The sequence below is a fragment of the Macaca fascicularis genome, chromosome 11 (genome assembly GCF_037993035.2).
Source record: "Macaca fascicularis isolate 582-1 chromosome 11, T2T-MFA8v1.1".
Lineage (NCBI taxonomy): Eukaryota > Metazoa > Chordata > Mammalia > Primates > Cercopithecidae > Macaca > Macaca fascicularis.
The window spans coordinates 91,935,282-91,958,510 of NC_088385.1; the positions used below are offsets into that span (position 1 = coordinate 91,935,282).

The following is a 23,229-nucleotide window of genomic DNA, read 5'->3' on the forward strand; positions in this document are numbered from 1 at the left end:
GGGCTTGAATTTGTCATAGATGATTGCAATATTTTGTTTTTGTATGTGGGGAACAAAAGAGACCAGATAACTTAGCAAATTGAGTTGTTAGCAAACATAGGCTTCAACATACAGTATTACTTTTCTTAAATGAATTTTCTAAACAGTTTTGTAAGGCTAATGTTGTTTATATTCATTTTTGTTAAATAACACTGTACACTCCAATTTTCTTGATTCCTCTAGGTTACAACAGTTACATTTCAAGATTTGCCAGGCTGTGTTCTTTCTACACTGGCAGAGTGTACAAATCTTCAGTTTCTATCCCTTCAACACTGTGGATTAACTTCTTTGCACAGCCTGAGTAATTGTAAAAAACTTAAGTACATTGATGCACAGGTATGCTCTCTGTCCTACTGTTATTTATTTTATAATAAAATGTAAAATGGATTTTTGTTTACATTTCAGAAATGACACTTTTGAAGAAACAATTACTAAACTAACTTGTAACTCAGCCTGAAGAGATCAAGTGGTATGGTAAAGTTTTGAGAAGCAGAGAGGGAAGTTTATTGGATGATATGACCTAAAATGACTAACTCTTTTTGTAGCTAATATGGTTATGATTTTCATTACTTTTGCTGCACAACAAATGACTATATTACTTAGTAGTTTCAACCAACAACCATCTTATTTGTTCATGGTTCTGTGGGCCATTAATTGTGACTAAACTTGGCTGGGCATTTTTTCTGATTTCTATTGTATTTACTGGGTCTCTTATGTAACTGCAGTGAGATGGAAGCTAGAGCTAGAATGTCCTAAATCACTTACCTTATGTGTCTACTGCCTTGGCAGAATTGCCTGGAAGATGGGAATCTCTCTGTTATATGGGGCTTCTTTCCAGGGAGTTTGTAGGGTATTTCTCAAGAGCAGGATCTCAAGAACCTAAAAGACATGCTGCAGTGTGCAAGTGCTTATAAAACATCTGCTTACATCATGTTGGCTAATGTTTTATTGGCTAAGCCCTGAGGTCATGTGGAAGGGGACTGTATGCATATGTGAATATTGGTTTCTGATGTTTACTGGGAGCTACCAAAGTAACAGTCTATTAAAATCTATCCTCTGGCTTATAATGATTCACATCTTTCCCACATGCAAAATACGTTCATATCCCAAATACACCAAAGTATCATTAACTTAAGGCATCGGGCTCAAGCTTGAAGCACAGGCTTTTCTCATCTAAATCAGATCCAGGTGAAGAGGAGGCTCATCAGGTCCAGTTCCTTGGATGCATCCACTGAGGTGAAGCCAGCTCAACTCAGATATCTGCAATATAAAATTAAAAATTACCTACTGCCACCCCACATACAATGGTGAGACATGGCTTGATTAACAACAGTAGCCATTCCCATTCAAGATGGGAGAAACAAGAATGACAATATATTCACTTTTTAAAATTTATATTGTTTAAAATACTTTGTTATCCTCTGTGTTTTAAAACAATAATATTTAATACATTAAAAATTAATTATTTATTAGTTTACTTAATATTTTCATCCAAATAGTATAACAGTTTTCAGGGTTATCTTAGAAGTTAAAGATTCAGATATTAATTTGGAGATCCTATCTCATCTTTCCTCTTTTTGAAAGCTTTAAATATTTCATTAGTAAGCCATTGAAGTAAAACTAATTGCATTTGTTCTTTGCTTCAGGAAAACCGTATTGAGGCTATTGACTGTGAAAATCTGGAAAATCTCTGTGTTGTTCTTCTTAATAAAAATCAACTGACTTCTCTTCATGGTTTGGATGGCTGCACTAATATTCAATGTCTTGAACTTTCACATAATAAAATTACTCGAATTGGTAAGCACAATGAAATTGTAATATTTAAACATTTATTTCTCATAATCTATTTTGTTTTATTTATTCCTTTTTAAGAGTAGGCCGCCATCACAAATGTGCATATTTTATTTATGTTATACTTTTAAAATCTAGATTAGAAAAATTCAATTATTTTTAATGTCTATAAAGGGAATATGCTCTCCCATCACTGGCAACTCTAGTTGTTAGCAGCCCCCCAAGTTAGTATATATGCTTCTCTGTTTCTTTTCCTACATCCAATAGTGATCTGAGCTCTACGGGAATATAACACCTAGATATTGCGCCTTGATATTTTTATGGATCCTATGCTTCCCAAATGCCTCAGCAATTGTTGTAACTGTTTGCTGGTAAACCTTTTTCATCACCACTCTCATTAGCTACATACATCACTTGGACTAATCTTTCCTTCTTCAGATAAAGTTGCTAAATCTACATGAAAGATTCATCAGGCCGAATCTCCCTAAACTTCTCAGTCCCTCCAGAGCTATATCTGCATATCTATGTAACTATATTGACTTCCTTCCTTATGTCTTATAATTTATATAGGTAGCAATGAAAATCTCTTTTCTTACTTAAAGACCAGTCCTTTTATTTTTTTGTTTTAGCAATTTTTTTGTGGACCCAAGTTTATCTTTTTTTTTTTTTTGAGACGGAGTCTCACTCTGTCGCCCAGGCTGGAGTGCAGTGGTGGGATCTCAGCTCACTGCAAGCTCTGCCTCCCGGGTTTACGCCATTCTCCTGCCTCAGCCTCCCAAGTAGCTGGGACTACAGGCGCCCGCCACCTCGCCCGGCTAGTTTTTTTTGTATTTTTTAGTAGAGACGGGGTTTCACTGTATTAGCCAGGATAGTCTCGATCTCCTGACCTCGTGATCCGCCCGTCTCGGCCTCCCAAAGTGCTGGGATTACAGGCTTGAGCCACCGTTCCCGGCCTATCTTTTATTTTTTATTTATTTATCTATTTTTATTTTTTTGATAAGGTCTTGCTATGTTGCCCAGGCTTGTCTCGAACTCCTGGGCTCAACAGATTTGCCCACCTCAGTGTCCTGAGTAGCTGGGACTACAGACATGTATCACTACAGTCAACTAGTCCTATTTTCTATAAATATTCCCATCAGCCCTTCTGGACCTTACTCCATTATTTTTCATCAGCCTTCTGTCAAAGTGTTTCTATTGCTGTGCCCTTTCTCTCACATCTCTAAATGAAAATAAAAACAAAAAACAAAACAAAACAAAACAAAAAAAATTTCCTCTTACCTCACGTTGAGTTCTGTCTTTGCCTCCCCTCTCTTCTTCCCCTTTATTGTCAAGTTTTGGGAAAGAAAGAATGTTTTGTGTTTGCCTTAACCTCTTATTACCCAACTTCCCTCTTCTACCCACTGAAATGAAACTCAAGTTACTTCTGCATTATTGTCAGCATGATGATTCTGAAGTAAAAATTGTATTATTCACCTCCTGGCTTGAATTCCTCTATTGTTTTTTATTATTTTATTCATTATGAAATTCTCAAGGGCCTTGGCAGAGGGTTAATAATGGTTAATGAAAAATCAAGGATTGCCAAAAAGTTGGGAACTGGATTAAAACTTTACTTTGATATGGTACAAATGGCTGAAATATTGGGCTCCCGGAGGATACCATACTGTCCACCTTTTCAATCCTATAACCATTAGAAAGTCTAATCTAGACTGAAATATCAGAGTAGAATGGGCATAGATAAGGGAACAGTAGTAAGCTTAATTTCTGTATTTAGTCTTGGTTCTACTATTAGTTTTGCTTTTCTGTGTATATTTTGTTTTTTCTTCTCTTTTTATTGTGGAAAATTTCAAACATTTATAAATGTAGAATAATACATGGAAATTCCATATAACCATTAGTTATATTAAACATTTGCTTCATCTTTACTTTTTTGGGGTTTTGATTTCGTTTTTTCTTTCATAAAGCAGATCCCCAGACCATGTAATTCCATTCCTTCATGCTTCAGGAGACAGTTTTCAATAATATGGCCCTCTCTTACTTAACCCCAGTGCATTATAACACCTAATGGGATTAATAATGAACCCTTGTATCAACTGATAGTACATAATCAAATTTTTCTAATTTCCTAAGTGTCTGGGTTTATTGGAATCATAATATCAATAATGAGTATATATTACATTTATCTAGGACTTTGAAGTCTCTTTAAATCTGCAGCAGTCCTCACGGCTTTTATTTTCCCCCTCCATTGATTTGTTGTAGAACCTGTGTGAATTGTCTTGCGGAATGTCCTGCCTCAGGCTTTGTCCATTTACTTTTTCTAGTTTTATTGAAATTGTTTCATTAAACCCTATATTTTCTATAAATTGAAGTTAGTTTAAAAAGATTTGATCAAATTCGAAAGTAAGCTGCTTTGGCAGGAATTCTTCATAGGTGGTGTTCTGTGCTTTATATTTGATTACATCAGCAGTCATACAGTATTTGACAGTTTACTTTTAGTGATGCTACACTTGAGTGTTGGGTATAGCTGATGATAACCTAAACACTCCATTATAAAGTTCGCCATCAACCTTTCATCTAATGTTCATCCATTGATTAATATGACCTGGATCAATTAATGCAGCAGAGGATGTGATTTGTGAGTTTTCTATTTGATCATTTCTTCCACAGCTTTTAAGCTGGAATTCTTTAATCAGTTAGAACTATTTTGTTATTCTGAAATGGTTTGTAGCATAAAGTCAGGGCTAAATGCTTACTATTGTATTGACAAACTCTTTTTTTTTTTTTTTTTTTTTTTTTTTTTTAATTTATTTATTATTATTATACTTTAAGTTGTAGGGTACATGTGCATAACGTGCAGTTTTGTTACATATGTATAGTTGTGCCATGTTGCTGTGCTGCACCCATCAACTCGTCATTTACATCAGGTATAACTCCCAAGGCAATCCCTCCCCCCTCCCCCCTCCCCATGATAGGCCCCGGTGTGTGATGTTCCCCTTCCTGAGTCCGAGTGATCTCATTGTTCAGTTCCCACCTATGAGTGAGAACATGCGGTGTTTGGTTTTCTGTTCTTGTGATAGTTTGCTAAGAATGATGGATTCCAGCTGCATCCAAGTCCCTACAAAGGAGTCAAACTCATCGTTTTTTATGGCTGCATAGTATTCCATGGTGTATATGTGCCACATTTTCTTAATCCAATCTGTCACTGATGGACATTTGGGTTGATTCCAAGTCTTTGCTATTGTGAATAGTGCTGCAATTCAACAGCCCTTCATGCTAAAAACGCTCAATAAATTCGGTATTGATGGAACGTACCTCAAAATAATAAGAGCTATTTATGACAAACCCACAGCCAATATCATACTGAATGGGCAAAAACTGGAAAAATTCCCTTTGAAAACTGGCACAAGACAGGGATGCCCTCTCTCACCACTCCTATTCAACATAGTGTTGGAAGTTCTGGCTAGGGCAATCAGGCAAGAGAAAGAAATCAAGGGTATTCAGTTAGGAAAAGAAGAAGTCAAATTGTCCCTGTTTGCAGATGACATGATTGTATATTTAGAAAACCCCATTGTCTCAGCCCAAAATCTCCTTAAGCTGATAAGCAACTTCAGCAAAGTCTCAGGATACAAAATTAATGTGCAAAAATCACAAGCATTCTTATACACCAGTAACAGACAAACAGAGAGCCAAATCAGGAATGAACTTCCATTCACAATTGCTTCAAAGAGAATAAAATACCTAGGAATCCAACTTACAAGGGATGTAAAGGACCTCTTCAAGGAGAACTACAAACCACTGCTCAGTGAAATCAAAGAGGACACAAACAAATGGAAGAACATACCATGCTCATGGATAGGAAGAATCAATACCGTGAAAATGGCCATACTGCCCAAGGTAATTTATAGATTCAATGCCATCCCCATCAAGCTACCAATGAGTTTCTTCACAGAATTGGAAAAAACTGCTTTACAGTTCATATGGAACCAAAAAAGAGCCCGCATCTCCAAGACAATCCTAAGTCAAAAGAACAAAGCTGGAGGCATCACGCTACCTGACTTCAAACTATACTACAAGTCTACAGTAACCAAAACAGCATGGTACTGGTACCAAAACAGAGATATAGACCAATGGAACAGAACAGAGTCCTCAGAAATAATACCACACATCTACAGCCATCTGATCTTTGACAAACCTGAGAGAAACAAGAAATGGGGAAAGGATTCCCTATTTAATAAATGGTGCTGGGAAAATTGGCTAGCCATAAGTAGAAAGCTGAAACTGGATCCTTTCCTTACTCCTTATACGAAAATTAATTCAAGATGGATTAGAGACTTAAATGTTAGACAAACTCTTAAAGTCTTAGTGACCCTAGTTACTTTCAGTGGTGCCAACTTGTTTTTGGTTTGTTTATTTAGTTTGTTTTACTACTTGTTCTACCTTTCTCTCTCTCTCTCAATATACTTATGAAAATATACATTTTTATAGCTCAGAATATTTTAGTCAGTTGCTCTGTTATTCATTTTGATACTCTAATTGTTTTGTGAACTTGAATTGAGGATAGCAAATATGCTTTAGACTTACAGCTGTATTCATATTTTCTTCCACTATATTCCATGGTTTGTGGCAACATTATTATAACCACGTGCCATATCTTATCCATAAAATAGCTTCAAAACAACAATGCCAATATTACTATTGACAATATAACTTACTAATTTTAAGATTTCTTTACATTTTTTGTCCTTGCACTATCCCAAACAGATATGATTAAAATGGTATGTTATAAAATCTTTTGAAATATTTTATCTTTGGGATTAGGTTATAAATTTGATAATTTAGTTTTCTACTAATTTGATAAATTAATCACTTTTCCCATTTGATTGTATTTTACTTTTATATGTAACACAGATTCGTGATTCCAAAATAAAAACTACATTAAAAAAGCATACTGAAGTTATTGTGCTTTAGTTCCTGTCCTTTTCACTCTTCTCTCCTGTTTACTTTTATATGTGGAATTTTTGTATAAAATGTACATATATAATATATAAAACATATATATGTGTGCATCTATATATATGTACATATCTAAGGAAATACATGTGTGTATGCTAATCCTCTCACAAAATGTAGCATATTTTAAGTACTGTTCTTTATCTTGCTTTTGCCAACTTATTATGGAATTTATAATTCTTTTTCCATAGCTACTTAATTTTCTATTGTGTGAAATAACCAGAGTTTTCCCATTTTTGCCTTGCTGATGGATATTGAATGGTTTCCAATCTTCCATATTACCATAATGAATATAACATCTACTTAATTTCATATTTAATCAGATATATCTTCAGGTTAATTTCCTGCCATTTTTATCAATGGGCCAAAAGATATCAATAATTTAGGAAGATAGTGTCAGACTCCCTTTATATATATTGTGCCTATTCTCATCCTGCTGACAAAGACATACCCGAGAATGGGTAATTTATAAAGGAAAGAGGTTTAATGGACTCACAGTTCCACATGACTGGGAGGCTTCAAAATCATGGAGGAAGACAATACAAGAGCAAAGGGACATCTTACATGGCGGCAGGCAAAAGGACTTGTGCAGGGGAACTCCCATTTATAAAACCACCAGATCTTGTGAGATTTATTCACTACCACAAGAGCAGTATGGAGGAAACTTCCCCCATAATTCAGTTATCTCCACCTGGCCTGCCCTTGACATGTGGGGATTATTACAATACAAGGTGAGATTTGGGTGGGGACACAACCAAACCATATCATTGCCGTTTAGTACTTTTACCACAAATGCATGATAATACTATTTTCTTGGCTTTTTCTTTTCTGTTTATTATGCTGTTCTTTTCTATTTTGAGTTAAATATTTAATTCAATTATTTTTAAATCTTTTTTTAATCATATTGACATAAATACTTAAATCTATAGTTTTCCCTCTGAGCAGTGCTTAGTCTGTAACTTCTGACATGTAGATATTTTCATCATTTTTATAATTTTAGAGTTTTTAAAAATCTTTTATCTAAGATTTAAAATTTCCATATAGAAAGATCATTTTTTTGTTGTTGATTCTTTTTAGTTTCATTGCTTTATAGCTGGAGAATAATTTTTGTGCTATTTCTCTTTTTGGAACTTATTTTGGCTCTCTTGCTAATCTAATATGTGGTCAATTTTCATGAATGTTTTAGATTTACTTGAAAAGGAGGCAGGGTTATTTAATTATTATTATTGGGATAAAGAGTTTGTTTTATATGTATAAGATCTACCTTGCTGATAATTTTTCTTAAGGTGTTCTGTTTGCTTGATTTACTTTGGACTGAGGAAGTTGAGTTATTGTGAATTTGCCTGCTATTGATTTATTATTAATCAGCCTTTTTTTTTTGGTAAATCCTTTGGTTTCTGTTTTGTGAATGTTGCTGCCGTTCAATTTTATAAGTGCATTATCCTTATTGTAAATTTTAGCTTTGACTATTATGTTTCCTTCATTTTCTCTTTAATGCCTTTGAAACTAAATTCTACCTTGTCTGATATGGTTTATTTTTATCTGTGTTTGCCTATCTGGCCGTCTTTTTTATTTTTAACCTTTTGAATCAAATGTAGACATTTATTTTTATACATTATAGATTTAGGTTTTATTTTTTGCTCCAAGTTTAAATTTTTTTCTCATATAAGCTATAACCACTTGCGTTTATTAATTCACCTTATATATTTGGTCTTAATTCTGTCATCCTACTCAGGGTATTCCTTCTTTCTGGAAGAAAACCTTGTTCACAATACAGGGGGTCTGCCATCACTTGGGCTCCTCTACTTCTTACTTATCCCTCGCACAAGTCTGGATTCCAACTGGATTATGTTGGTCCCAGATACCTATTACCTCACTTACAAAAAATTCGGATTGTAATTTCCTTATCTCCCACTTACACTGGAATTGTAAGTTGTGTTTATTTTTTATTTTGTTACTCTTTATGGATTTCTAGAGGAGGTATTGGGAGCATTGGATCTAGGCAGTCACCATCATCTCCTTTATTTTTTAAAATATGGGTAAAATATAGCTGTTTTCACAAAATAAGCTTTATTTTGCAAACATTTCAAGGCACACTTTTGAAAATATAATATATAATATGCTTTAATGTGTTTATTTGCCCACGTTCTTTTGCTGCTGCTTTGGGATCATTATGACTTCTCCCATATGGAAATGTTGACAGTTTTGACACAAATATTTTTACTTTAAAATTTTAGTTTAAAATAATTTTGTTGTTGTTGGAGTGAAGGCAAGTGCATTGATAATGTATGTTACTATATTGGCACACACTGAAGCAAACTTTAAAAAGAAAAAAAAGGCTGTTTGTAAAAAAGAAATGCTTCAATTCCCATTTACTTCATTTTCATTGCCAGCAGTGCTGTATGGAATTTTTTTTTTTTTTGTAAGTAATGGATTTTCTGCGATAGGATATCAGGAAGATTTATGTGAAAACTGCCATGGTATTAATTGATGAACCTGAGGTGTCTCTGTGCATGCAATACAGAGCAAACAAGGTAAAAGACTTCTTTGGTGTCTGTTGGATACAATGAAAACACTGTATTTATTGAGTGTGAGAACAGTATACTTGAGAAAGTAGATTTTCTGAAGAACAGTTGGAGTCTGTTTTTCATCTTCAGGAACTGCTTAGAGATTCTGGTTGAGCTAAGTGAAAAGCATAGATTTTGTCTTTCAGTGATATATTGATGCTAAGAACTCTTATGAAGGGACACAAAGATAGATTTGTGTTTATAAGTTAGTGAGTTATTATTCCATGCTATAATATTTCTTAAGGAGGTGAATAAAATTGGAAGCAATACCACAATATTTCACGTTGATAGTTTCAAGTTTAATGTGTTTCTAAGTCTTACTGTGCTATAATTATCACAGTAATTAATATGTAATGTTAACTCTTATTTTTATTAGAAAATATTAATGTACATATTTATTTGGTTGAGACTATTTGCATTTAAGTGAATGAGAATAGTGAATGCTTCAGTCTTTTTAAGGCAATTTATTTGAAATTAATTATGATTGTTTTCTATTCTAATTAAACTATGCAGTTGTAAAAATAGAAATATGCTGTGAAATATTCATACCAATTTTATTTTATTTTGTGTGTGTGTGTGTGTGTGTACATAGTAGGTGTATATATTTATGGGATACATGTGATGTTTTGATACAGGCATGCAATGTGAAATAATATAATGGAAAATGGGGTATCTATCTCCTCAAGCATTTATCCTTTGTTTCTACAAACAATCAAATTACAGTCTTTTAGCTATATTAAAATGTACAATTAAGTTATTATTAACTATTATCATGCTGTTGTGCTATCAAATAATAGGTCTTATTAATTCATTCTGATTTTTGTTTTCTTCTGTTTTTAATACATTAAGCAAGCATCTCCACTTCCTCCCAGCCCCTCACTACCTTTCCCAGCTTCTGGTAACATCCTTCTACTGTCTATTTTATGACCAGTTTTAAATAAGAAAATCTTTCATGTTGTCCTTTGTTTGAAATTTCCCATAAGTAAATTTATGACAAAATTGATAAAACTGTGTTTTCTATATGAGATGTGGAAAAAAAAATATTGAATGAATGTTGCCACATGATTGTTAAAGTTTATGAAATGGTTCATGGAAAACCTTTAGTACTTTGCGTTAGTATGTTTGAATTAGTTTTTAAAATAATAGCCAAAGCAAATGAAAAATAGGGGATTTATAATTTAAAATCTAGTTGTCTTTGCTTATCTTAATTTATGTTGAATTTCATTAACTTTCTAGCAGAAAGTTTTGAAGCTAAATTAATTTTGAATAAATCCATATTTGAAAAGTTATTTTATACATTTTATTTACATAAAAATACAATTTAGTATTATATAATAATAGCTTTCTTACCAACAGGTATTTAAGTGCTTTATACAAATTAACTCGGTTGCTTTTCACATCACTGGCATGAGTTAGGTACCATTAAATGTTTTATGCTGGGAACAGTGGCTCACGCTTATAATCTCAGCACTTTGGGAGGCCAAGGAGGGAGGATCACTTAAGGCCGGGAGTTCAAGACCAAACTGGGCAACATAGTGGGGCCCTGTCTCTACATTTTTTTTTATTAGCCAGGTTTATTAGGCCATTTATGCATTGCTACAAAGAAATACCCAATACTAGATAAAAGAAAAGAGGTTGAATTGACTCATGGTTCTGCAGGCTTTACAGGAAGCATGGTACTGACATCTGCTTGCCTTCTAGAGAGGCCTTAGGAAGCTTACAATCATGGCAGAAGGCAAAGCTGGAGCAGGCACGTTGCAAGGCAAAAGCAGGAGCAAGGGAGACAGAATGTGGTGGTGGTGGGGATGTTGCCATATACTTTTAAACGACCAGATCTTGTGAGAACTCTTATCTCCAAGACAGCACCAAGCCCTGATGGACCCTCCCCCATGATCCAAACACCTACCAGAAAGCCCCACCTCCAGCCTTGAGGATTAGAATTCAACATGAGATCTGGGACAAATATCCACATTGTACCACTGAGCATGGTGGCACACTCCTGCATTCCCAGTTACTCGGGAGGCTGAGTTGGGAGGATCTCATGAGACTGGGAGGTTGAGGCTGCAGTGAGCTGTGATCATGCCACTGCACTCCAGGCTGGGCAACAAAGGGAAACCTTGTCTCGGAAAAAAAAAAAATTCTGACCCCACCAGATAAGAAAACTGAGACACAAAGAAGTAAAGTAAATTATCTAAAATTACACAGCTAGTAAATGATAGAGACAGGATTTGAAACTCAGCAGTCTATCCCTAGTGCCTAAGTTTTAAATTACCTTATTGTTCTATTCTTCTACTTCTTTAATAAATATACATTTAATAATTAAGATTATTACTATTTTTATACTACATTAAAACTCTTTATGCTGAACAAATGTAATGATTTTGATATTTTTTCAAAATGAAAAAATTTATTGAGTACCTATATGTATAAGCGCTTTTCCAGCACTGAAATATTTCTGAAGATGTAGCAATAAACAAAATAAATGATTATCTTGACTTTTTCCACCCATAACAAATGACTCTCTTGACTTTAATATCATAGTGATATACATTTTCTCTCTATATATGGAATTGGATTAAATTATTTCTTTTATTAAATATTGAATAAAAATAAAAACTGTAAATATGTTAACATGTAAGAGTGATTATTTTAATATTCTTGTTCATGATATTTCTGTTTCTACGAAAACTTTAATCTGAAAAAAATTTTCTTTAATTGAAGCAATATAGTTGTCAATTTATAAATTTCACATCATATATTCCTAAAAATTATCATTGTAAATAGCAGAGATACTAAGAGTTTTTTTCCTACTTTATTTTCTAGATAATATTGCTTTCTGGAAAATTGACCACTAGTATCATAAATATGAAAGATTTGGAAATAATTCAACATTTTCACATAGGCTTGATTACTATGTCGTGGCTCATAGTGCCTGGAATAATTCTTGCTTTCAAATGTTGTCTTTGAATCATTGGGAGGAAAAATAAAGTAAGAGAACTCTCTAGACATTTTGCTTATAAGAATCTTTTTCACTATTACCTATTCCGTGATTTTTTTTTTTTTGGAGTCCACTAGATGGTGCTAGCTTACTTGTTAGTTTTGAAGGGCAACACGATGCTAAGTGCTGAAAGGGATCTTAGGTTATCTCATGAGTCTAGGCTGCTTAGTTTACAGATGAAAAAACACCCACATAGTTTTCATCTAACTCATGGCAGAGGTAGGGCTGGAATCCAAGTTTCCTGATTCCTGTTTCAGTATTACTCTTTCTAAACAACATGTATAATCCTGAAGTACTTTTGCACTAAAATTACAAAAACTCAAATGCAACTTTGTATATTTGTACGTGTGAATGAAAAACCATCAGACATGGCAATCAGTGAACAGCTGAAGGTGGCTGATCTCCAGTGAAAAACCTCCAGCCTAATTTAACATTTTTAGTTTTGCTGTTCCTTACAGAATTTTCTCCCCTGTGGCAGGAATGTTTTATTAGACCATTGGCTCATTTCTGTGGGAAGAATTATTTGAAATAGATATTTGTAGAAAGTATGGCTGAAAGCTAATTTTGCCATGGGCATGAGCCCTTTGAAGAGGAAACACACTTGGCTTAAGTTTTATTTTGTGAGATCTAGGAAACTTTTAAAGAGCTGTTAAAAATATATTTAACCAGTAAACTAAACAATATTTAAGCAAGTCTTTATTTGTATTATATTTAAGTCTTTCGAAAAGGCTCTTTCATATTTTTGTGGCTATGGTTTGTTTTATTTTGAATGGGGCAGGGGAAGAAATATCAGATATTTTATCTGGGAAAGAATAATTTTCTTAGAGGCATTAAGGAATTAATGGTATCCTAAGATAGGACTTGCTATAAGTTTATTTTGCTCAGTTGTCAGCCTTTATATGACAGTAAAGAGTTTGTAAAATTAGTACGGGCATGGTGGCTCACACCTGTAATCACAGCACTTTGGGAGGCCAAGCTGGGCAGATAGCTTGAGCCCAAGAGTTCGAGACCATCCTGGGCAACATAATGAGACCTCATTTCTACTAAAAATAAAAGAAATAAACAAAAAATAAGCCTGGTGGAGTGGTGCATGCTTGTAGGTCCAGCTATTTGAGAGGCAGAGATGGGAGAATCACTTGAGCCTGGGGGATCAAGGCTGTAGTAAGCTGAGATCACACCAATGCACTCCAACCTGGGCACCAGAGTGAGACCCTGTCTCAAAAAAAAAAAAAAAAAAAAAAAAAAAAGATTAAAGACAAAGGGTAGCAACCTCCTTTAACTTCATTCACATCTAGAACCCACCCCCCCACTTCATCCAAGTACATTTATGGATTCAATTACTGTTTAATCAGTTGTGAATAGAGTTTTTGGAATGTATATTAATATTCTCTTTCTCCTTTAATGTTTGACTCAAAATTCACCCTTCTCTGAAGCCTTATTTGGTCACCACAAATTTATAGTTTTAAACTCCTTGTTTTATTAAGAATAATTATTGGGGAATAATAGTAGCTATCATTTTTAGTAGCTATCATGTAAAAATCCTGTGTAAACTACTTTAAAATATTATTTTTAATCCTCATAATGAGATGAAGTCACCCTCACTCTATAAATAAAAGAGCTGAAGCTCAGAGAAGTTAAGTAACTTGTCTACCTTCAAATAGCTAGTTTGGGAGTAGACCTGTTTTTTCACAACTCAGGACGGCCTACTTCAGAACCTACGTATTTTTGTTATGCCACCTGCCTGTTGATTAAGTGTGGTACTGATAATATTAGCAATGACTCTCATGATTATTGTAATTCAATCTTTTTATTCTTTTTTTTTTTTTTCACTTTAAATGTTTTTGAGGGCATGCTATTTGGTGCCTGCAAATTTCTAACTGTTATATGTTTCTGTTAAATTGACCAGTTTCATCATTTTAAAATGTCGCTTTTCATAGGTTGTAAAGCTTTCTGCTTTAGCCTTCTGTGTCTTATATAATTAAACGAGCTTTCTTTTAGATGCAGGACTGTTTTACATTCTCAAAAATTACTGAGGACCTCTCTCAAATAACTTATTTGTATGGGTTATGTCTAGCAATATTGTCAAGTATTCAAAGAAAACAAAATTTTTATGTTTTATTAATTCATTTAGAATTTCAAATAATAAACCTTTGGATTCACAAAAAAATTTATAAATGTTAATTCTGTTTTCTAAACAAAGAGTTATAGTGAAAAGAAGGGTATTGTTACACATTTTTGTAAATCTCTTTAATGCTGACTTAACACAAGACATCTGGGTTCTCATATTTGCCTCTGCAGTCAATTTGCTGTAATATCACAAGTCATGTGGCCTCTGGAAAACTCCATTATACTCTCTTGACCAAATGAGAGTGAAAAACGCAAATAGCATTTTGGAATTATTATAAAAACAGTGCTGACCTTACAGAACTTTTAGAAGTGTCTCTGGGAGGTCTCTGGACCACATTTTGAGAACCACTAGTTTAATGTTCACATGACGTATCTTTTTCTTTTTCTATTTTTTTTTTTTTTTTTTTCAGACGGAGTCTCACTCTGTCTCGGCTCACTGCGACCTCCACCTCCTGGGTTCAAGCAATTCTCCTGCCTGAGCCTCTCAGGTAGCTGGGATTACAGGCGCATGCCACCATGCCTGGCTAATTTTTTGTATTTTTAGTAGAGATAGGGTTTCACTATGTTGGCCAGGCTGGTCTCAAACTTCTGACCTCGGAATCCGCCCGCCTCTGCCTCCCAAAGTGCTGGGATTACAGGTGTGAGCCACCGCACCCAGCCTCTATCTTTTTACTTAAAATATTTCTACAAATTTTGTTTCCAGTTTGTCTCTTTTTTGTAACATGAAAATTTGTTGATTTTGTTATTGCTTTATCTGGACTGGCTTACAAACTCTAGCTTTGATTTGCAGCTATTCATCCTTAGCAATTAATTATAATCATTAATTTCATGTAATCATTGATATATTTGAGATTAAACTCTCTTATTATTTTTTATACTCTTCATTCTGCCTGTTTTTTTCTTTTTGCCCTTATTTATTTGGTTTGACTGAGGTTTCAAATTATTTCATTTTTCCTCTTATATTTACCAGCTATATATTATTTTTTTATTCTTTTAGGTTACTATAGATAATATGACTATACCAATAGTAGTAGTATTCTGTAATAATACAGTATAAATTTTCCATTGCTCTTTATTTTGTCTTTCATCTACAATGTCCCTTCTGCCCAAAGAATATCTATTAGTATTTCCTTTATTGTAGGTCTTTTGGTGATGAATTTTTCAGATATTATATGCTTAAGTATGTTTTTAATACACATAGGCACACACATACCCACAAACACATATATGTACGTGTGTGTGTGTCTATTTGAGGTATAGACTTACAATTTGTATTGCAATTTTTGCATTGTAAATATATTTTATTGTATTCTAGCTTTCCTGGCTTAAGTTGATCCTTGAAATATAATTTTATTTTTCCATTTTTGAGATTTTTTCTTTGTCAATTTTCGTTACCTTAATATTCGCTCTGTTTGAATTCATTGCGCCTCCTAAATCTGTAGCTCAGTGTCTTTATTCAATATTGAAAAATTCCAAATATACATGTTTTTAATGATTTAATATATGTTAATAGATATAATTATTATATGTAACAATAAATATTTAATGTAATATAGAGGACATGATATATTTAATATCTTTTATATGCAATGTATGTCCTATAATTTTCTTATATATGTATATTTCTTATAATTATATTTCATTTGTGTCTCCTTGTATTTATCTGGATATTTTCTTTTAACTCAATTTACAGTTTCCTAGTCCTTCAAGTATATCTAATATAATGTTCAATTTATCCATGAAAGTGTTGTTTGCAATTGTTGTAGTTTTTTGGTTTTAGAATTTTTACTTGTTTTTTTTTTTAGTTGACATTTAATTTGCAATTTTATAGTATCTAGTATTCAAGTATTTAACTTTAACTTTTATTTAACATGTTCAGCCAAGTTTTGTTATGTTCTGTGTCTGATAACTTCATTATCTGGATTTCCAGTGGGTAGTTTCTATTGCTTGTTGTTTTTCTTTATTTTTGGTCAGATTATGTTATTTTCTTGCTTATATTTTGTTATTTGGCAGACAGAGAATACTACAGAAAAAAACTGGAACCAGTTAGAGGCCAGTATATTACTATTTTCCTCTGGAAGTCTTTATTTTTTACCGAGGGCAATCTGTGTGTAGCTAAATCTGTACATTGGTATTGAGATTATTTGAAGTTTAGCTTCAATCCCTCAGAACGATTCTTAATCTTAATGGATAGTGCATGCTGATCCCACCCAAAAGTAAGGTGGGGTTTCTTAGGCCTACTCTGATGAAGAGGGCCCTAGAAGCCAAATTGTGACCTCCTAGGTTTGTAAACTTTCTTTCTGAGAATTACTAGATATCCTGAAAGATGTGATCTTCTCACTTCTGGATCTTAACCCTATGATTCGGTATAGTACCATTTTAGTCCTTTAATGTCTTGAGCAGATATGTTTATATAATTTTCATTTTTTTCTACATATTCTATTTCTGTTTCCTCTCCTCGGTTATTTTCTTTTGGATTGCCTTTTTTTTTTTTTTTTGTCATTTCCTATTTTATTCATGAATTCCTTTAGTAGCTATATACTTTATTAATTTAACGGTCACTACAGAAATTAAAAATGGACACTTTATTTATCTCAAGTTAATTGATATCTTTACCTCCTGTCTCCTGACTTATGGGTGTGTGTGTTGCAGGATTTTAAATGTATTTTTATTTAACTCTGCAAGGAAAATATAATGGTTATTTTATATAAAGTTTAATTATATTTGCTCACATTTGTCCTTTTTATGCCTTTTATTTCTTCTTCTTCTTCTTCTTTTTTTTTTTAAAGACAGATTCTCACTCTGTTGCCCAGGCTGGAGTGCAGTGGTGGGGTCTCAGCTCACTGCAACCTGCGCCTCCCAGGTTCAGGCAATTCTGCCTCAGCTTCCCGAGTAGCTAGGACTACAGGCATGTACCACCAAGCCTGGCTAATTTTTTTGTATTTTTAGTAGGGATGGGGTTTCACCATGTTGGCCAGGCTGGCCTCAAACTTCTGACCTCAAGTCATCCGCTCGCTTCGGCGTCCCAAAGTGCTCAGATTACAGGCATGAGCCACCGTGCCGGGCCTCTTCTTTTATTAAAACCTTGACTCACTTTTCTTCTTTTTGATATAGATCCTTTATATTTTTCTCTAGTGAGAAAATTGGTAGGTAGAAAACTCTACTGAATTTTGTCTGTAAGTATCTTTCCTTAACACTTACTTAAATCATAATTTGTATTTTTCTAGGTCGAAGTTTATTTCAGTAATTTGCAGATATCAATCTATTGTTATTACTATCATTATTAATTTTTACTTTCACCAATGCTGTTAAGAATGCTATCGGTTATGTCTGGACTTTTGAGGATATTTTCTGTCTTCGTCAAATATTTTTTCTTTGTCTTTGCGGTTATGCACCTTTACATTGATGTGTCTAGGAAGGGATTTCTTTTTGATTCATCCTATTGGGGCTTATTGCAATTCATGAATCTGTGGATTGCTTTTTAATTTTATCTATTTGTCTGCCATTATTTCTTCAAATATTTTTTCCTTTTCATTTTGTTTTCTCCTTCTGAAACATTATGTGTGTGTGATATATTTATTTTTATATCCTTGACTCTAGCCTTCATGTTGCCTGTATTCTATATCTCTCTCTCTCTTTGATGCCCATAGGTAATTTATATGTATACATCGATGTCCCAGTTGACAAACTTGAAATTGCTCTTAGTCCAGGTCACTGAGTTTTAAAAATTCAGCTAATTCTAATTTCCATGTGGTTCTGTTTCTGTGTATTATATTATTTCTGCTAACTCTTATGATAACATATTGCATTGTGTATTTCATGCCTTTTATGGTTTGGGTTTGGTTTTCTTGTTTATTGTCATCTTTTTATTTGCCCTGGAACATAAATTCGTGGTTATTCTTAGATTAGGAATGAAAGTTTGGTCTCTAGAAATAATTTTTCAGGTGGCTGGGAATGCAAACAGTCTACAATCTTTAATGGTACATTTCTAGTGGTGGTTTTCTGATCACTATCTGAGCAAATCTGAGCTGCAAACCTTGGGAGTATCAGCTTGTGTTTATTATTTTTAAAATGAGATTTTTATCCCACTCTGCCGAATATTGAGATTCAGGATAAGAGATGTAACTTTCAGCAGTGTATAGCTGATTGATATTCCAGCTTTCTGTGGGACTGTAGGTTATACCTGTCCATCTTAGGTGCATTTTGAATTCTGTTTCCTTAAGTTCTGAGGCTGCAGAAATAGATTGTCATATTCATCAGTTTAACAAATTTTCTCACTTTAAAAAGTGGCTTTATTGTTTTGCTTATCTCTCTTTGTTTACCGTATTTATTTAGATTTTTGAATGAGGATTCATTACTTTCATAGCAGCACTTTTAGAAATATTCTAAAAAATGATGACTATTTTTAGTTGTTTTCAGAGGTAAGGATGATCAGGCTATTTGAACAGAAATTTCTGAAAATAGATTATTAATTTTTTTCTAAATAACTTTTTTTTTTTTTTTTTGAGACGGAGTCTCGCGCTGTCGCCAGGCTGGAGTGCAGTGGCCCGATCTTGGCTCACTGGAGTGCAGTGGCCCGATCTTGGCCAGGCTGGAGTGCAGTGGCCCGATCCTGGGTTCAAGTGATTCTCCTGCCTCAGCCTCCCAAGTAGCTGGGATTACAGGCACGTGCCACCACGCCCAGCTAATTTTTGTATTTTTAGTAGAGATGGAGTTTCACTATGTTAGCCAGGATGGTCTTGATCTCTTGACCTCGTGATCTGCCCACCTCAGCCTCCCAACGTGCTGCGATTAAAGGCGTGAGCCACCGCACCCAACCTAGTAACTTTTTATCTACATAATTAATGCATGCTTATTGTCTAAAAATTATACTGTAAAATGATAAAGTAGTAATCCATAATTAAATCATTCAGATACAGCCAGTGTGTATGAGCCTTCCAGATTGTTTTCTGTGCATTTGAAAAAATCACTGCTGTAATTCCCTTAACAATAAATTGTATTTTAGATGTCAGTAATTATTTTTCTACTTGAATTTATCATATAAGAGATACTTGAAAGCAGAGATTCTGTCTTGTATTATTTTCTGTTTCCCAGATGCAATGACATAGTGCTAAAACTAGTAAAACCAGTCTCTTATGAGTTTTATGTCTGAGTAAAGCTATTTTTGGAAAAACAGATTTTCATATTTGTGAAAATGTAGAGAATATAATTGGTTTATATCTGTTTACATATATCATATTCTATGCCTATTATTTCAAGAAATTAGAAACAAAAATCACATACAACTATTAAGAAAATAAAACTATAATAAAAATAGCAAACACCTGAATAGAAATTCAGTAATCTTTGAGTACTACCAAATGTAAAGACTGAACAAAATGTAGTCATACATGGAGACATATCATATGAAAAAAAGGTGATCAAAATAATAATTTATTTGAAATGAACATTGTAATGATTCAGCCTATGATGCCTAGTTTTTCTATATGAATAAATGTAGTTAGGGTACAGTTTAATTAGAAAAAGTTCAAGTAGATAATTAGGTAATTTTTAATTGAATATTAGAGAAAATTTAATAATACTTGTTATTGCTAGAGTACATGTAAACTGATACGTTTTAGGCATAGATTTTATATTTTAATGTTAAATGTTTAAGGTTTTAGTACTGCTTTTGAAATGATGAAGTCTGAATTTTACACTACTGAAACAGAATATCAATTTTAATATTTTAAAAGTACAGTGAGGCTGGGCATGGTGGCTCACACCTGTAATCCCAGCATTTTGGGAGGCTGAGGGAGGAGGATCACCTGAGGTCAGGAGTTCAAGACCAGCCTGGCCAGCATGCTGAAACCCTTTCTCTACTAAAAATACAAAAATTAGCTGGGCATGGTGGCACACACCTGTAGTCCCAGTTACTCAGTAGACTAAGGTGGGAGGATCATTTGAACCCAGAAGGCAGAGGTTGCAGTGAACTGAGATCTGAGATCACGCCGCTGCACTCCAACCTGGACAACAGAGTAAGACTCCATCTCAAAAAAAAAAAAAAAAAAAAAGAAGTACAATGATTTATAAAGTAAGTCATTCTGGAAATCTATTACGGTACTAAAAATCATTTTATAATGCAAAAAACATCCACATGTCAATTATGGTTGTAGTATTTATTCTCAGCCAATTTTCCTGCAGCTAATTTACTAAGATGAGACATAACATTTGTTTTTTTGCACTTTTTTGTTTTCCCAAATTTTATTTTAGTTTCATGGGTTGTATTAGTCTGTTTTCACAGTGCTATAAAGAAATACCCAAGACTGGGTAATGTATGAAGGGAAGAGGTTTAATTGATTCACAGTTCCGCACAGCTGGAACAGTTCTACACAGCTGGGGGGCTTCAGGAAACTTACAATCATGGTTGAAGGGGAAGCAGGCATGTCTTGCATGGTGGCAGGCAAGAGAGAAGTAAGCAAAGGAAGAACTTACGAAATACTTATAAAACCACCAGATCTCATGAGCACTCACTCACTGTCACAAGAACAGCATGGGGGGATCTGCCACCATGATTCAATCACCCCCGACCTGGGTCTCTCCCTCAACACCTGGGGATTACAATTCAAGATTTTAGTGGGGACAGAAAGCCTAACCATATCAGGGGGAATATGTGCAAGTTTGTTACATGGGTATATTTCATGTTGCTGAGGTTTGATGTATGCATAATCCCATTACCCAGATAGTGAGCATAGTATCCAATAGGTACTTTTTCAACCACTCTCTGCTTCACTCTCTCCACTCTAGTAGTTTCTACTATTTGTTATTCCCATATTTATGTCCATACATACCCAATGCTTAGCTCCCACTTATAGTTGAGAACATGTAGTATTTGGTTTTCTGTTTCTTTGTTAATTTGCTTAGGATAATGGTCTTCAGCTGCATCCATGTTGCTGCACAGGACATAGTTTCATTCTTCTTTATGGCTGTGTAGTATTCCACAGCGTATATGTACTACGTTTTCTTTATCCAGTTCCCTGTTTCTAGTCATCTAGGTTAATTCCATGTCTTTGCTGTTGTGAATAATGCTGCAGTGAACATACAAGTGCATATATCTTTTTGGTAGAATGATTTATTTTCCTTTAGCTGTATACTTAGTAATGGTGTTGTTGGATCAAATGGTAGTTCTAATTTCTTTCAGAATTCTCTAAACTGTTTGAACAGCCACTGAACTAATTCACATTTTCACCAATGGTGTATAAATGTTCCCTTTGCTCTGCAACCTCTCCAACAGCTGTTACTTTTTGACTTTCTTAATAATGGCCATTCTGACTAGTGTGAGATGGTATATCATTGTGATTTTAACTTACATTTCTCTAATGATTAGTAATGCAGAGTATTTTTTCAGTTATTTGTTGGCTGCATGTGTTTCTTTGATATAGTTTAGGTATTTTTTCCTACCCAAATCTCATATTAAATTGTAATCCTCAGTGCTGGAGGTAGGGCCTGATGGGAGGTGTTGTGTCATGGGGGAGGCTCCCTCATGACATGGTGTTGTCTTCAGGATAATGAGTTCTCATGAAGTCTGATGGTTTAAAAGTATGTAGTGCCTCACCCCCACTGTCTCACTTGCTCCTGCTTTTGCCATGTGACATACCTGCTCCCCTTTTGCCTTCTGCCATGATTGCGAGCTTCCTGAGGCCCTGCTAGAAACCAAGCAGATGTCAGCACTATGCTTCCTGTAAAGCCTGGAGAATATGAACCAATTAAATATCTTTTCTTTATAAATTACCCAGTCTTAGGTATTTCTTCTTGGCAGTGTGAGAATAGTCTCATGCAGGAAATCGGTATGAAGAAGAGGGGCATTGCTATAAAGATACCTAAAAATGTTGAAACAGTGTTGGAACTGCATAACAGGCAGACATTCAAAGAATTTGGAGGGCTCAGAAGAAGATAGGAAGATGAGAGAAAGTTTGGAACTTATTGGAGCCTGGATAAGTGGTTGTTACCAAAATGCTGATAGTGATATGGACAGTGACGTCCAGGATGCAGAGGTCTCGGATACAAATGAGAAACTTATTGGGAATTGGCAAGATTATGTGTGTTATGCCTTAGCAAAGAGTGAGACTGCATTCTGTTCATACCCTAGTAATTGTTGGGCATTTGGACTTGAGAGTGGTGATTTAGGGTTACCTGGTTAAAGACACTTCTAAGCAGCAAAGGGTTTCAGACTTGGCCTGGCTGCTTCTAACCACCTACGTTCAGATGTGGTAGCAAAATAATGACTTAAAGTTGGAACTTACATTTAAAAGGGAAACAAAGCATAAAAGTTTGGAGAATTTTCACCCTGGCATATGGCAGAAAAACAAAAAAGCTTTTTTGGGGAGAGTAATTAAAGCAGGCTGTAGAGAAATTACTTGCTAGAGATATTTGCATTACTAAAAAGGAGGCAAGTGCTGATGGCCAAGACAATAAGAAAAAGCTCTGAAGGCATTACAGAGATCTAAGAGGCAGCCTAGGGGGACTGAATGATTTCCTTGGCCAGGCCAAGGGCCCCACTGCCCTATGTGGCCACAGGATACTGCTCCCCACATCCCGACGGCTCTAGCTCCAGCTGTGGCTCAAAGGAGCCCAGGTACAGCTTGGGCTTCCACTTTGCCTAATGCAAGTCATAAGCCTTGGCATCTTCCACGTGGTATTAAGCCTGCAGGTGCACAGAGT

General features: G+C 34.5%; 1 protein-coding gene across 8 annotated transcripts in view; it reads left to right on the top strand.

Annotated features, from left to right (window-relative positions):
* LRRIQ1 (leucine rich repeats and IQ motif containing 1) overlaps positions 1–23,229 on the top strand; it is a 232,753-nt gene that overhangs the window by 27,821 nt on the left and 181,703 nt on the right. For 7 of the 8 annotated variants that reach the window (XR_012419764.1, XR_012419763.1, XM_015431285.4 and 4 more), the window contains 2 exons: positions 223–375; positions 1,686–1,836. Coding sequence is in view for 6 of the 8 variants with exons in the window: in XM_015431285.4 (XP_015286771.3) it covers positions 223–375; positions 1,686–1,836 (304 nt within the window). In the remaining 2 variants the exon portion in view is untranslated. Of the gene's footprint in view, positions 1–222; positions 376–1,207; positions 1,347–1,685; positions 1,837–23,229 lie in introns of those variants that run through there. The other variant, XM_074005922.1, reaches the window with a different exon arrangement.